The sequence below is a fragment of the Poecilia reticulata genome, linkage group LG12 (assembly GCF_000633615.1).
Source record: "Poecilia reticulata strain Guanapo linkage group LG12, Guppy_female_1.0+MT, whole genome shotgun sequence".
Taxonomy (NCBI): domain Eukaryota; kingdom Metazoa; phylum Chordata; class Actinopteri; order Cyprinodontiformes; family Poeciliidae; genus Poecilia; species Poecilia reticulata.
The window spans coordinates 22865634-22878714 of NC_024342.1; the positions used below are offsets into that span (position 1 = coordinate 22865634).

The 13081-nt window shown below is 38.2% G+C and overlaps 1 protein-coding gene across 1 annotated transcript in view; it reads left to right on the top strand.

Annotated features, from left to right (window-relative positions):
* The first annotated feature begins 6511 nt into the window (after window positions 1-6511).
* Window positions 6512-13081, top strand: part of LOC103473972 (serine/threonine-protein phosphatase 2A 55 kDa regulatory subunit B alpha isoform-like) — a 12709-nt gene continuing 6139 nt past the window's right edge. Inside the window, exons 1-6 of the mRNA XM_017307735.1 lie at window positions 6512-6822; window positions 9657-9725; window positions 11130-11227; window positions 11312-11477; window positions 12119-12231; window positions 12341-12552. Of these exons, the coding sequence (XP_017163224.1) occupies window positions 6816-6822; window positions 9657-9725; window positions 11130-11227; window positions 11312-11477; window positions 12119-12231; window positions 12341-12552 (665 nt within the window). The 5' untranslated portion in view covers window positions 6512-6815. The remainder of the gene's footprint in view (window positions 6823-9656; window positions 9726-11129; window positions 11228-11311; window positions 11478-12118; window positions 12232-12340; window positions 12553-13081) is intronic.

Consider the following 13081-nt stretch of genomic DNA (forward strand, 5'->3'; position numbering starts at 1 on the left):
CCTCACATACCTCGTCCCCTCCCCCACTGTCCACCAGCCCGTCTCTCTGTTGTCTGACTGGAAACTCAAACTGCGAAGAAACTGGGATTTCATTTGAAGAGAAGCTGCATTTGTATTGTGCTTTGTGATCCGTCTGCTGCTGAAGAAGAACCCAAAGATATAGTTAAGTGGATTTTAAGGCCTTGWCAGCCTGTCTGGGGTTTCCATCCCCCACCCTGGTAAAAATAAGAGCCTTCCTCCGTCAGAGAGGAGGGGGTTTCTCATGACTCATTTTCTCCTTGAATGCCATTCTTCCTCATTCTTTTGTGGATCTCTGATACACCAGATAAAGATCTGTGCATACCAACATCCTCGCTGCTTCCCTCTGGGTTAGGGACAGCCTCCATGTTATGAAGGGATATGGCAGAAATTTTACCAACAACTGACAGCACCACAAAATAAACTTAACCAGGCATTAAAAAAAATTACTAAAACGTTTATTTTTCCCCCCTTAAAAGGCAGCTAGCAGTAGTGAGGGGTGTGGCGTTTTTCCATAAATGAAAATGAGTTTCCCCTGAAGCTGCCGTAGCCGTTAGCTTCAGGGGAAACTATGCTMGCGCTAGTTAACTAGCTAGCTTAGCTAAGACAGTTTTGTACGGTTTATGAGTATTAATTAGCAGTTAAAAGCGACCTTAAAGGGATCTCAAATATTTGTGGAGAGAATGAGAGAAATATCCCTAATGGAAGAGTTAACAAAAAACCAAAACAAGCAAAGAACCAATAAGCTAGCAGGCGCTAATTCTACCAATCCAACCTCCTTTACACCGTTTGCTAATTAGCATTGATAAGTCGCTACTGCAGGCTGATATTGTGTGACTGAATGAAATCATTCATCAGGAAGTTTTTAATTTATCCTATATTGTAGTTTATTTACATGTCTGTATTATCAGGCCTGCTTCAGCTGTTTGAGGACAGGATGCCAAATAAGGGCATCTGGGCTCAACAGCTGAAAGGAAATGTCCCGCATGTCAACAGTAGGAGACACACCCCAGAGTCCAACCCGACACAAAACATGCACTGTGACAGAAAACTGATGATTAGTTCAGGAAAATCTCATATCTGACTTTCAGCTCCTCTTCCTGAGTAGTTCGGTTTTACTGTCAGACACTTTGAGGATGTTGAGGTAAAACTTCCTCAAAACAGTTTGTCTCCATAGAAACCAAATATCAAATATGACTCATGACAGGACCAAGAGTCATTCTACCGTCTTTTTTTTTTACTTTTAGTTGCTGTAATGAAGCATTAATGCAAAAACTGTGCATTTTATTTGTTATTAGTTTCTTTTGAAGTCTAAAATATTTAATATTAGTTGAACGTTTTGGRGATTTATAGTTGCCTTTAAAGCAATTGTGTCATAATTGTACTACAGATGCTTAAAAGACATTTATGAAGTACACTAATTATTAATAATTTTGCATTTTTAGTTGCTTTGGTTAACTTGTAACGGTCATAATAAACATTACYCGTCAATTTGTAAGGACAAACCTTGTGTTGTTAGCAAACTAAAGAGAATCTGAGCCTCAAACGTTCRGTAACTTTTAGGTAAACTAGTAAACTAATTGTTATGTTTAGCTGAGAAAATGAGGTCAATAGGCTGAAAAGTGTAATTGATATAAACATTGTAATAACCTTTGCTAACCATGTTATTGTTTGCAATGATGCAATATGAATATAAATTAGCTTGAATTAGTCAACTCTTATCTTCGAGGGAAAACACATTTTGCAATAGGTTTACTAATTAATAAGTAAACATTTTGAGTTCTATAACTCACTAGGTGAACTTTAGAGTTCATAAGTGAGCTCTATAGTAAGGTCTATTAGCTTACTATGAATATAAAAACTAGTGTACCTTTAAATAAATTAGACTGCAAATTATGAGTTTTGTAGATCTGCAGCTTTGTAAGCAGTATGCCAAGTAGTATTATGACTTATTTCAGCTGCCAAAGCTGCATTTGCTGTAGAATATATCAGATTTGCTCTATAAAAAAATCTGTGAACAGGCAATTGTAATAAATTGGAGTCACATTTCACAGAAAACATCTTTTTTCAACTGCAGCTCTGTAAATACAGAAAATCGAATTAGACTTAATTAGTATGACCAGTGATGCAAAAAGTGGGTGGGTACTGAATAGGGGCGCCACCCAAGAGGGGGCGCCAAATTTCTATTTGGGATTTTTTCTTTCTTTCTTTTTGTATTTAACAACTGTTTGTACTTTGAACATATCTAGCTGTACCCATGCAGTAGTGAATACTGAATAAATACAAAATTGCTTGCCATATTTCCCTCATCATGTAAGAACTGAACTGAACTGTCAGTGAGTGAGTGTGCAACCACAGACTTCCAAACTGCAGTTTCAGTCCCATATATGGCGCCTGCTGCGTTGCACAAAGGCAAATAAAAAACACTTTTAGTCCGTTTTTAAATATCCTCTGCAAAAAAAAAAGTCCGATTAAACAAACGCGATCTTTATTATTCACCGCGCTTCCTACTGACATCAGGCCGTTATTCCAATCGAGGCCATAAACAGGCTGCAGTAAAACCCAGATTATAATTCCGTAATCTGCCCTCCTGTGATTTAAACAGCGAAGAGATGGTTAGAAACGCGGAGGTCACCTGAATGTGGGGTTGATGGACGGACGGATGGGTGGATGARCGGGTGCTGCCTGGGTGTGAGCGAGCCGATGGGGAGCGCTTCCGAGCTGCAGCCGGGGCGGAGAGGCGTTGAGTCGGCGTGGCAGAGAGCGCTGAGCCGCTGTTTATGCTGCCGGGACGGGACACACCCCGAACAGTCCCCTCCCTGACCCGRCCCGCTGCTGCGGCGTCCGAACACCCAGCGCTGCGCAAAACGAACTGAAAATCACTTATTTTATTCATTTTTACCCTGCTACCCCTAAATAAATACCTTTTAGCAGAGTTGGGTAGTAACTCGTTGCATTTACTCAATTACATTTACTTAAGTAACTTTTTGGAGTGCTGTATTTTTTACTTTTACTTGAATAATTGTATGATTTTACGAAATATTGTTGCTCTTATTTGAGGAAAAATTCCTGGATTTTCTACCCACTGAATGAAAAACAAGCTTGTTTTAACCAAAAATTCACCATAAACAGACACTAATTATTTTAGTTTATTAGTAATATCAGAAATTGTGGAGTACGCACTATTTAGATCAACATTATACAGGCCAGAAATGGAATCAGAATTAGAATAACTATGAACTTGGAATCCAGAAATACTTAACAGGAACAGTCACTGCTTAGTTTATATCACTTTAACCCAGAAAAGGAATTAGATCAGCTGCTATAGCTTATTTCATCAGAAACTGTAGAGTACTGACTATTTAGAAATGGAATTAGATACTTAGCAACCCTGAACAGGAGCACTTAGTTTACATACTTTAGAACAACATTAGATTGGTTTTCTTTCCTTTGGTTTGTTAATTTTGTTTGTATTTCCTTTTAATTCATGTAAAACACTTTGAATTGCCTTGTTGCTGAAAATGTGCTATATAAATAAAATTACCTTAACTTACCTTACACACCTGCAGTTTCTGGAACTGATTTGGAAACATTTTCTTTTGCCTGATTTGGGGTTTTTTTTTGTTACTTATATGAATTGTTGTCATTTTCATCTTTAAAATAATGTTTCCACTTGACGTTATATTTTGGTCCATCTCATGAAGTAATTTTTCAATAATAAATGATTGATCATTTGATCAGTTACTCAGTACTTCAGTAGACGTTTTACTAAATACTTTTGAGTMATTTCTTGGCAGCTACTTTTTACTTTTACTTGAATAAAAGTATGTTGAAGTAGTGCTACAATTTAAGTGAAAGGAAGTGCAAAGTTACATTTTTGCTCCGTAACACATTATTCTTATGGTGAAATTTGGTGGTGGCAGCATCTTCCTGTGGGGAAACCTTTATTCTTCAGGGGCAGAGAAGGTCAGAGGGGATTGGAAGATGGATGGACAGTAAATGTAAAGCAAAAGCTACAATGTCATGTTTCATTTCATAGTGCGTTAAAATGGTCTAGTCAAAGTCCAGACTGAAATTCACAAGACTTAAAAATTGATGTTCAAAAATGTTTTCCATCTAATCTGGGCTATTTTATAAGCAAAAATAGGCAAAAGTGTCAGAGTAAGTTTAAATTATTTTTTTTCTTCTTTCAAACTTTCTTCCTTTCTTTCTTTACATGGCAGTAGTTATGGTGCAGTTTTAGTTAGTATGTTATCTTTAATTAATTTGAATATATTTACATATAATTTAACATTATGTCCTTATAAGTCCTGAAGAAAACAGCTAGAAATTAYTTTAAAAATCTGGCTGGGTTTTAAATCACAGCTCTTTAAAACTCTGTCGCCCTCTGGTGGCGAAAAATATGTAACTTCATATGACTGGCAGTAGCTTGGAAGATAAATAAAATAAAAAAATTTTCTTCTAAATTGTCTTTTAAATGTATTACCATGAAAACTTCTTAAGCATTTTTAGACTTTATAATTACAAATATGTATAGAAATACTGTAAAGCAGAGAATTACAGCTCTACTTCTTTTCTTTTAGAGTTGCCATTTGTGTCCTTTCTTCCCTTTTTCATCATTGCTGTTTTTGCAGTAGTGTACAAACGCTGTATTTTAGTCCTCTTTACTTGGCATGCTCAGTCTTTCAAGGAGAAACGGAGTCTGACGTATCCATGTGGGCGGCGGAGCTGTTGCTCACCCAAGTCAAGGCCTGCGTGTTTTTGCTATAAGACATTTATGGAGCGCATTGGTACCTCCAGCCGAGAAATGGATCCTTTAAAGCACACATGACTCAGAAAATACTGCAAGAAGGAAAACATTCAAAAGGGATTTTAGTCACACCAAAAGCAGTAATGCAGTAATATGTTGATAGTTAATCTATGTTATGTAAGTTATGTASATGTAATGTCCTCTTCAGCTGGTTGTGACTCTTGTAAATTGCATTTATTGGACTCTAAATGCAATTTGTACCCCTGTTTGGACAACTTTTGGGCAGTGGCCAAGAGTCTCACGCTGTCTTTAAGGGAGAGTCCACACACCCTGATTTCGGCTGCTTGTATCGACGATTTTGTTCTTTCATTTTCTACCCAAAACCYGTGACCATAGATGARAGCAGGAACTTAGATTGACCAGTAGGCCAATAGCCTTTGAGCTCWACTCTTTCTTTAAGATGACAAACCAGTACGTCGCCAGACATTTATGAAGAAGGAGGAGTTCAAGTACCAAAGATACTTGAGGACAACATCATCTGCAAAAGTAGTAACCTGATCATGATACCTCCAACACAGATCCCCTCAACACTTTAGCTGTACCTAGAAACTCTGCCAATGAAGGTTATGGACTGAATCAGTGACAAAGGAAAAACTAAATAAAACTTTGACCAGAAATTATAGTAATGCAAACCAAGATCTGACCGCGGTTGTAGAAGGACCAAAAGCAGCTTGATACCCTATAATCCCAAAGTACGACCCAAAGGACTCCTAGAGGGAAACAGCCAGATGTTGTCTCCAAATCCACAGGAACAAAATGTGAGCTGTCAAGGTCCTGACAACTTGTGTTTTTTTTTTGTTTGTTTTGTTTTTTGGGGGGATTTTGGTCTTGTAACTCTCCCATGAAGGCCATATTTGCTCATTCTCTTGATGTTGTTGTGGGTTCTTTTCGGATCACCTTCATAAGACATCAGTTTGCTTTTGGGGATAAAGTATCCAGTATTCGGTRGAGGTACTAATACCCACAAAACTTGAGACTCGCTTTAAGGATGCTTATAACTGTCTATTAACACTTATAAACTGAAGAGATTAATTCTTCATTTATTCTGCATTAATACATAKAGTGGAAACTAATGCTAAGCTAGCTAGTTAGCTAGTGCTGAGACAGTTTCCCCTGAAGGTAGCKTCTACTGTAGGAGTATCAAACTCATTTTCATTTTGGGCCGCATCAAGGTCACGAATGTCCTTAAAGGGCCGGATGCGACAGAATGTAACAATTATACTACTTGTTAAKAAACTATTAAAATATTATAGCGTGTTTGATTAGTACTTCTTAAAACATAAATAATTTTAACATCTTTTCACATTTATGTAATTTGGTCCTATAGGAATGAAAACTAATTTGATATGACTTGTAAAATAATATCTAAGCACAAAACTGTTATCAGTCTATGTGACCCTCTCAAATGTAAAGGGCCACATAAATAGCTATGGTGGGCCGCATTTGGCCCACGAGCCTTAAGTTTAACACCTGTGGTGTAGAGGGTGTTCCAATGTTTTTGTATTTGATGATAGATAGATAGATAGATAGATAGATAGATAGATAGATAGATAGATAGATAGATAGATAGATAGATAGATAGATAGATAGATAGATAGATAGATAGATAGATAGATAGATAGATATTTCCTGCGATACATGCGCGCGCATAAGAACCCTCTGATTCACGTGCGGAAAAACGTCTGGTGAGGGGTGGGGAGGAAGAAGAAGAAGAGAAGAAGTGACTTATGGGATGCGAAGTAGCCGGGCGGCTGACAGACGCACCGAGGGGGGAAGAGTGGGTGACATCTACAGGAACCAGCCGAAGGAAGAGCGGGAAATAAAGAGGGGGTGTAATAAATTAACTGGATTTATACGGTTCATTTGGGGCGCAGCGTGCAGGTCTGTGCACACCGCCATCGGATCCTGAGCGGAAGAAAAAGTTCAGATCCCACGGATCAGCGCGTGGGAGTGGGGAGCAGGATCGAGCTCCGCTGCGTGTCTCGTCATGGCAGGTAATTCAGCCTGGAGCTGGGCTTCACCCCGTCCGACTGCTGCGTGGTGCTGGTTCGTAACGACTCGTTTTATGTTGCGTGGGGGTAACGGAAGCTAACCAGCTAGCCAAAGTTAGCAGTGCTAACCCTTAGCTAGCCAGCAGAAACAAGTGTGCCCCCCCGGACTGGCTGTCTCTGCCAGCTGCTGGTACCAGATGATCGCTGGTAACCGAATCACTGGGACTATTTTTGCAAGCTAACAGTTGCTTTAGCCGAGCTCTGCTGCAGTTCTTTCAGCTCTAACGGTTCATTATCAAGAGTTGCGCTCCGGTCCGGCCAACCAAAACATGAAACTGGGAGGTTTGCTTTGACTGGAAAATACGTGTTGGTTTCCACGGGATGTCTAGCTGTCCCTAAACACACCCGGGCTGCTGGCTTTGACGAGGCGAGCCGTGGCGTTAGCGCTGCTGGTGGGAATGTCGGCTACTTTCAGAGAGCCGGATCACTTGACTCGGATCACCCAGAAGAACCGTCTGTTTCTTTCACGACCACTTTATAAGAAACGCACACGTGTAATTAAAGATATTATTCTATTCTCTAAAATGTGGTCCTTGGGAGGGGCTGATGACGTCACGAAAGGCACAATGAAATAATTTATTTATTCCAAAGGAAAATTGAGAAAGATATCCAATATTTTTCATAGGGACATTTTAGATGGAGATGATGTGTGAAGGACTGATCTCCAGTAGCAGTCAGTGTTCCAACCAATGTGAAAAAGCCTYTGACTGAAGACATGCATTACTAATCCATCTCTGTTGCTGTTGCTGTTCCCCTTTAAATCTCCAATCAGCTGGCATTAGTAAAATCAACAGCAGATCAGCAGCAGATTTTTACATATTTTATAGATTCTGGGCTGCATTTAAAGGGCATTATCAATAATTTTTTCCTAACTTTTCTTTCTCTCCTTTCAGCACACCATGCCTGTTTTTACTTTCAGCATATTAACCATTAAAATGATACATTAAAAGTCCGTTTAAAATAGTTCCTGTGTTATTTTCAGCTCTCGTTTCTGATTGCACTATTGAAATCTTATGCAGCTCCAACTGTAAACTTCAGAAATTTAAAGAAAGTCATGACGATGCTTTTGTTTTTCTGGCTTTTAGCAGATAAAAATATTTTTGACAATTGTWACTGACCTAAAAGAAGTGTAGTTCAGCGTGATTTAACGTCTCCTAAATTAAATTAATTGCTATTTTTTTATGTTTGCTTCCATTTCTTAGTATAACTTCTGTGATTAAAACATGTAAAGAAGAAGATTACTTGTTGTTTGTAATATTTATTATTCCTGGATATTTGCTGCTGTTCTGCAGTGGTGATGAAATCTGTTTATAAATCACTGGTCCATCGTAGCRTCAAGCCCAAACAGGAATCTAATCTAAAAACAAAAAATGCCTTCAGGGCTGTGAATATTTCACATGTAGATACTGAGATGTACAAATATATATATGTAGTTTCATATTTAAAATCTTCCAAACATTTAGTGTTAAATATATATTTGTAAATTGCTTTTGAGCTGTAACATCTAAGCTTCTAGTCAATTTGTGTTTTTTAAGCAGTGGTTGTTTCCTTATAGGACAGATTTAGACGAGACTGTTTTTCTTTAACAAAATAAGAGGCATTTTACACTTACCCAGCTGTCATTCAGACATATAAAGGAATGAAACTAAAGTTATAGCCCATAGTTCTTGTTTTTGTTTTTTATGGGAGGATAATTGAGCAGTTTAAAAAATGTTTATCAACATTATCTGCGAGCTGTTCTTGAGAAATGGAAGAAAACTGAGTCCAGACATGCTCTGGTATGAGAACCTCACAGTGTTGTAACCACAATTTCACAACTATGAAGTGTTTCACTCTAAATATGTGCACAAATGTATATTTCTTTCTTTAAAACAACAAAAAATGTTTTTCTTTGCCTAAAAATGTAGATTAATCATTAGAATTATAACATAAATAAAATGTACTCTAATTTTGACCTATTGTCTTAATCAGAAACAAAATTAGAATAAACAGACACTAAGTTTACCAGTAACTAATGAAAAATGTTTGCAGTGGTTTTCTAACTAATTGATCAAATGTTTTGCATTAGTTCCCACTGATCATTTGTTTATGCAGTTCTGACCCAAAAACAGAAGCTGGATCTGACACCATCRTAAATGGTTCCAGTTCTCATGAGTCCATATTTATTTAATCAAAATGGAAGCAAAGTTTCTTCTTCAGCTGTTAAAATGTCATTAGAACGTCATACAGCAACAGTCTTCAGTCAGGGGCTTTTTCAGATTAGGTGCGAGACGGACTGCTACTGGAGATCCTTCCTGTAATAAGTGTTARCCACAGAACTCTGACCAGAGCTGTTGGGTAATTGATGTCTTCAGTTTTTTTTATGATCTGCTGTTGAAATAAAAAATGAAGAGTTTCTTCTGAGTTTATACTGGAATACACATGAATTGTGTGGATGTTAAATTTGTAAAATATTTAGACTGTTTTATCTTTTTTAGACAARTTTYTGTRTTTTTTGGCTCAGTTTGCGGCAGAAGTTAAAGAGGATGTTAGTAAGCTTTTGCGACACCAGCCTGTTATTCATTGCTTACTTCATGACGCTGCTSAAACTTGACCTTTTATATTCACAAATTTKAAAACATTAGCAAGAAAATGACCAAAGATGCAGTTATTTGACTTATTATCTCATGCATTTATAATTTAAACTGGTATTTATTGCAGTTTTTCTGGACTTATTGATGCAATAAACGTGTAACATGATAGAGATGTAATCTAACAGGTTTTCTTCCTTCTGAAAGGACCCGGAGGCGACATGCAGTGGTGCTTCTCCCAGGTGAAGGGAGCCATTGACGACGACGTAGCTGAAGGTGGGATTTAAAATAATCCTTCATACGACATTTTGCTCCAAATCTAATTGATTCTGCTTGGTTAGCATCTGGATATCGGAGCTCTTGATCCTTTATGTTGAAATGTTTCCTTACTTTTCCCCAAAGTTTATCTGAAATTCCTAAAAGTTTTTATAACCGAAGACCCTCCCTTTTCTCCATTAGGGTTGGACTCATGACTTAATGGTGCTGTTGGTTTCCAAATGGGGAAAATCCAAACTTTATGAAGTTCAGAGTTTTATGGAAATGAGTTAAAATCTGAGCTTCAGAAAACTGTTTTTTGGTATTAAGGGAACTTTAAGGATGCAGCTTTTATTAGGAGACAAATCTGAAATGTTTATTTATCAGGGCTGCAAGTAATGGTTAGTTTAGTAATCAAATACTTGGACGATTAATCGATTAGTATAATGATTAATCGATCCTTTTTTTTTTTTAATTGGCACATTCTTAAGATTTTTCATCCTCCTATGGGGTCTTTAAGTAATCAAGACCCCTCTTTTATAGAAATGCAATAAAAGATGCAAATAATTCCTTTTTAAAGAGGAAAATAAACATTTTATTGCCCAAAACGCAATAACTGCATTTCTTTAGTGAACACATRCAGCTAAAAACATACTTTTATATCAACATGTGRGAAGTTCAGTTCTTTCTGCTTAAGTTAACATTAATACAGTGTAGAGCTAATCTGGTGATTATTTTATTGATTAAAAGTTTGATTAATATTTGAACAAGGTGAAGCTAAAACTGAAACTTTTGAAATTCTGGGTAAAACATCTACAAAAAGTTTTTTGTAATTATCTTAAATGAAAAGCGTAAATATATTTGGACAGTTTTTCTTTAGTTTTCACGTTCCAGTTAACGATTAATCGATCACTTAATTAGTTGACGATTATTTCAATTATCGATTAATCACGATTAAATGTCTCAATCTAAATATTTTATTTGACAAATCAACACAAAATGGTTAAACTCTGACAGGTTTTTTTCGGGGGGTTGACCATCATCCAATCAGCTCTGACCAGCTTCCCACAGCATGATGCAGCCACCACCATATTTTATGGTAAAATACATCAAAGTTTAAGGATACAACTAGACAAAATGTCTCTGCAAACTGTAAAACACCCCATTCTGGGCCTCAGGCAGCACAAAGGCCCCTCACTACAATCTGGTCACTCATTGTCTTTCTGCTCCAGTGGACATTAAAGTGTGCGCGTGCGTGCGTGCGTGTGTGTGTGTGAGGAGTCCAGGATGTGAAAGATGGTTTGAGTAACTGGAGTGAAAATGGAACCGATCACGTTCCGTCCGCCCTCCTTCCCCCCGACACAGACTGCTACTGCTGCGTTTAGTAACTAAATGTTTTCATTCTGATGYCGTTTCTCTGCCCAGCCGACATCATATCGACGGTTGAGTTCAACCACACGGGGGAGCTGCTCGCCACCGGGGACAAGGGCGGCCGCGTCGTCATCTTCCAGCAGGAAGTAGAAGTAAAGCCCTCCTCAACGTTCGGTGTGTCTTTTTCTAGATTAAGTCGCGCTTCGTCTCATAAGTGTCCGTGTTTCTCCTGGCAGAACAAGAACCTGCCCCAGTTCAGGAGCGAGTACAACGTCTACAGCACCTTCCAGAGCCACGAGCCCGAGTTCGACTACTTGAAGAGTTTAGAAATTGAGGAGAAAATCAACAAGATCCGCTGGCTTCCCCAGAAGAACGCCGCTCAGTTCCTGCTGTCCACCAACGGTAAAGCTGCAGGTTTTATCGGCCAAACATTTCTCCTCTGCGTCCTTCAGACCTGAACAAGGAGGAGAGTTAATAATAAACCTTCATTTAAACATGCTAAAAGCTGGATTTTATTTATTCTCAACTAGAAGCGCACAATATATCGGCCAAAACATCCGATATCAGCCGATATTWGTCATTTTTTAACACGCCAATATCGGTCGGATAAATAAAACTGGGCTGATATGAACAACCGATATTTTTCTGGTTGTTTTTTTCCTAAAAGTGTTGAAACCAGTGAAATATATATAATATTGGTWGATATCATTTATCAAACTAAATGCAGAAATATTAWAATAACAGGAAAATTTTCAGTTTGTCTCTGATTTTAAACCATATTTATGAATAAACATGGTGCGAAGGTCCTTTGACTGTATTTTATACCTACATTTATTTTATAGAATGTTTAAAAATACAAAAATAAAATGACTGGAACAACAAAACAAATGTTTGGAGCAGAATACTAAACATTTATCGCACACTGACTGGTTTTGACTGTAAATATTTAACTAAATGAAGCTCCAAAAGCTTGAAACCTTACTTTGAAAGTATTTGACTTTGAAATTTGTTAACTTTGAGTTTGTTTCCTCTTCCTGTTGCAGATAAAACTATAAAATTGTGGAAAATAAGTGAAAGAGACAAGCGACCAGAAGGCTACAACCTGAAAGAGGAAGATGGCCGATACAGAGATCCCAACACGATCACGGCACTGCGGGTCGGTCAGAACCACACCACGATGCTGTCGTGATGCATTCAAAGAAAATCTGAATTTTTATTAGTTTTTCTGCACATTTCAGTGAATGAAAGCCGTTTTCCTGCTGCAGGTCCCGGTTTTAATCCCCATGGACCTGATGGTGGAGGCCAGCCCTCGCCGGGTGTTCTCCAACGCTCACACCTACCACATCAACTCCATCTCCGTCAACAGCGACTACGAGACCTACTTGTCTGCGGACGACCTGCGCATCAACCTGTGGAACCTGGAGATCACCGACCGCAGCTTCAGTATCCTCAAACACAACCTGAGAAACTTTATTTAGATTTAGGCGTCCGGATTGGGGACCAAAATTGCAACATTTGGTACATTTTCAGCTGCTGCGTCACTGCGTCAAACGATCCAAACTAATATAAAAACTTGTTCCACCCCTCGCCTGTAGTGGCGCTGCACTGAGAAGTACTGCAGGWATCGACACAAAACCTCTGAAGAAGACGCTGATCACAACTTCCTGCTTCATRAAATGTAAACAAAAATGGAGAACTGTCGGATTTTAGCGACTGAATGATTTCTCTATTAATATACTACTGGTTTGGACATCGCCTGTTAGTCGCTAACCTGGCGGCCATTACTGTGAGTCATTGAGTCACGTCCGCAAAACAAGACCGTTCCAATGTGAGCAGGAATGTGTCACAAAAATGTTCGTAGCTCCTYATTTCTTACTCGATTTCTATAAAATATGATGTTTTCATATTTAAAATATGTAATCTCCCTAAATATAAATGTTTAAAGTTTGGTTTCTGTCAAGATGTCAAGGGAGGACGGAGCAAATTTCTAATTTTACATAATTGAC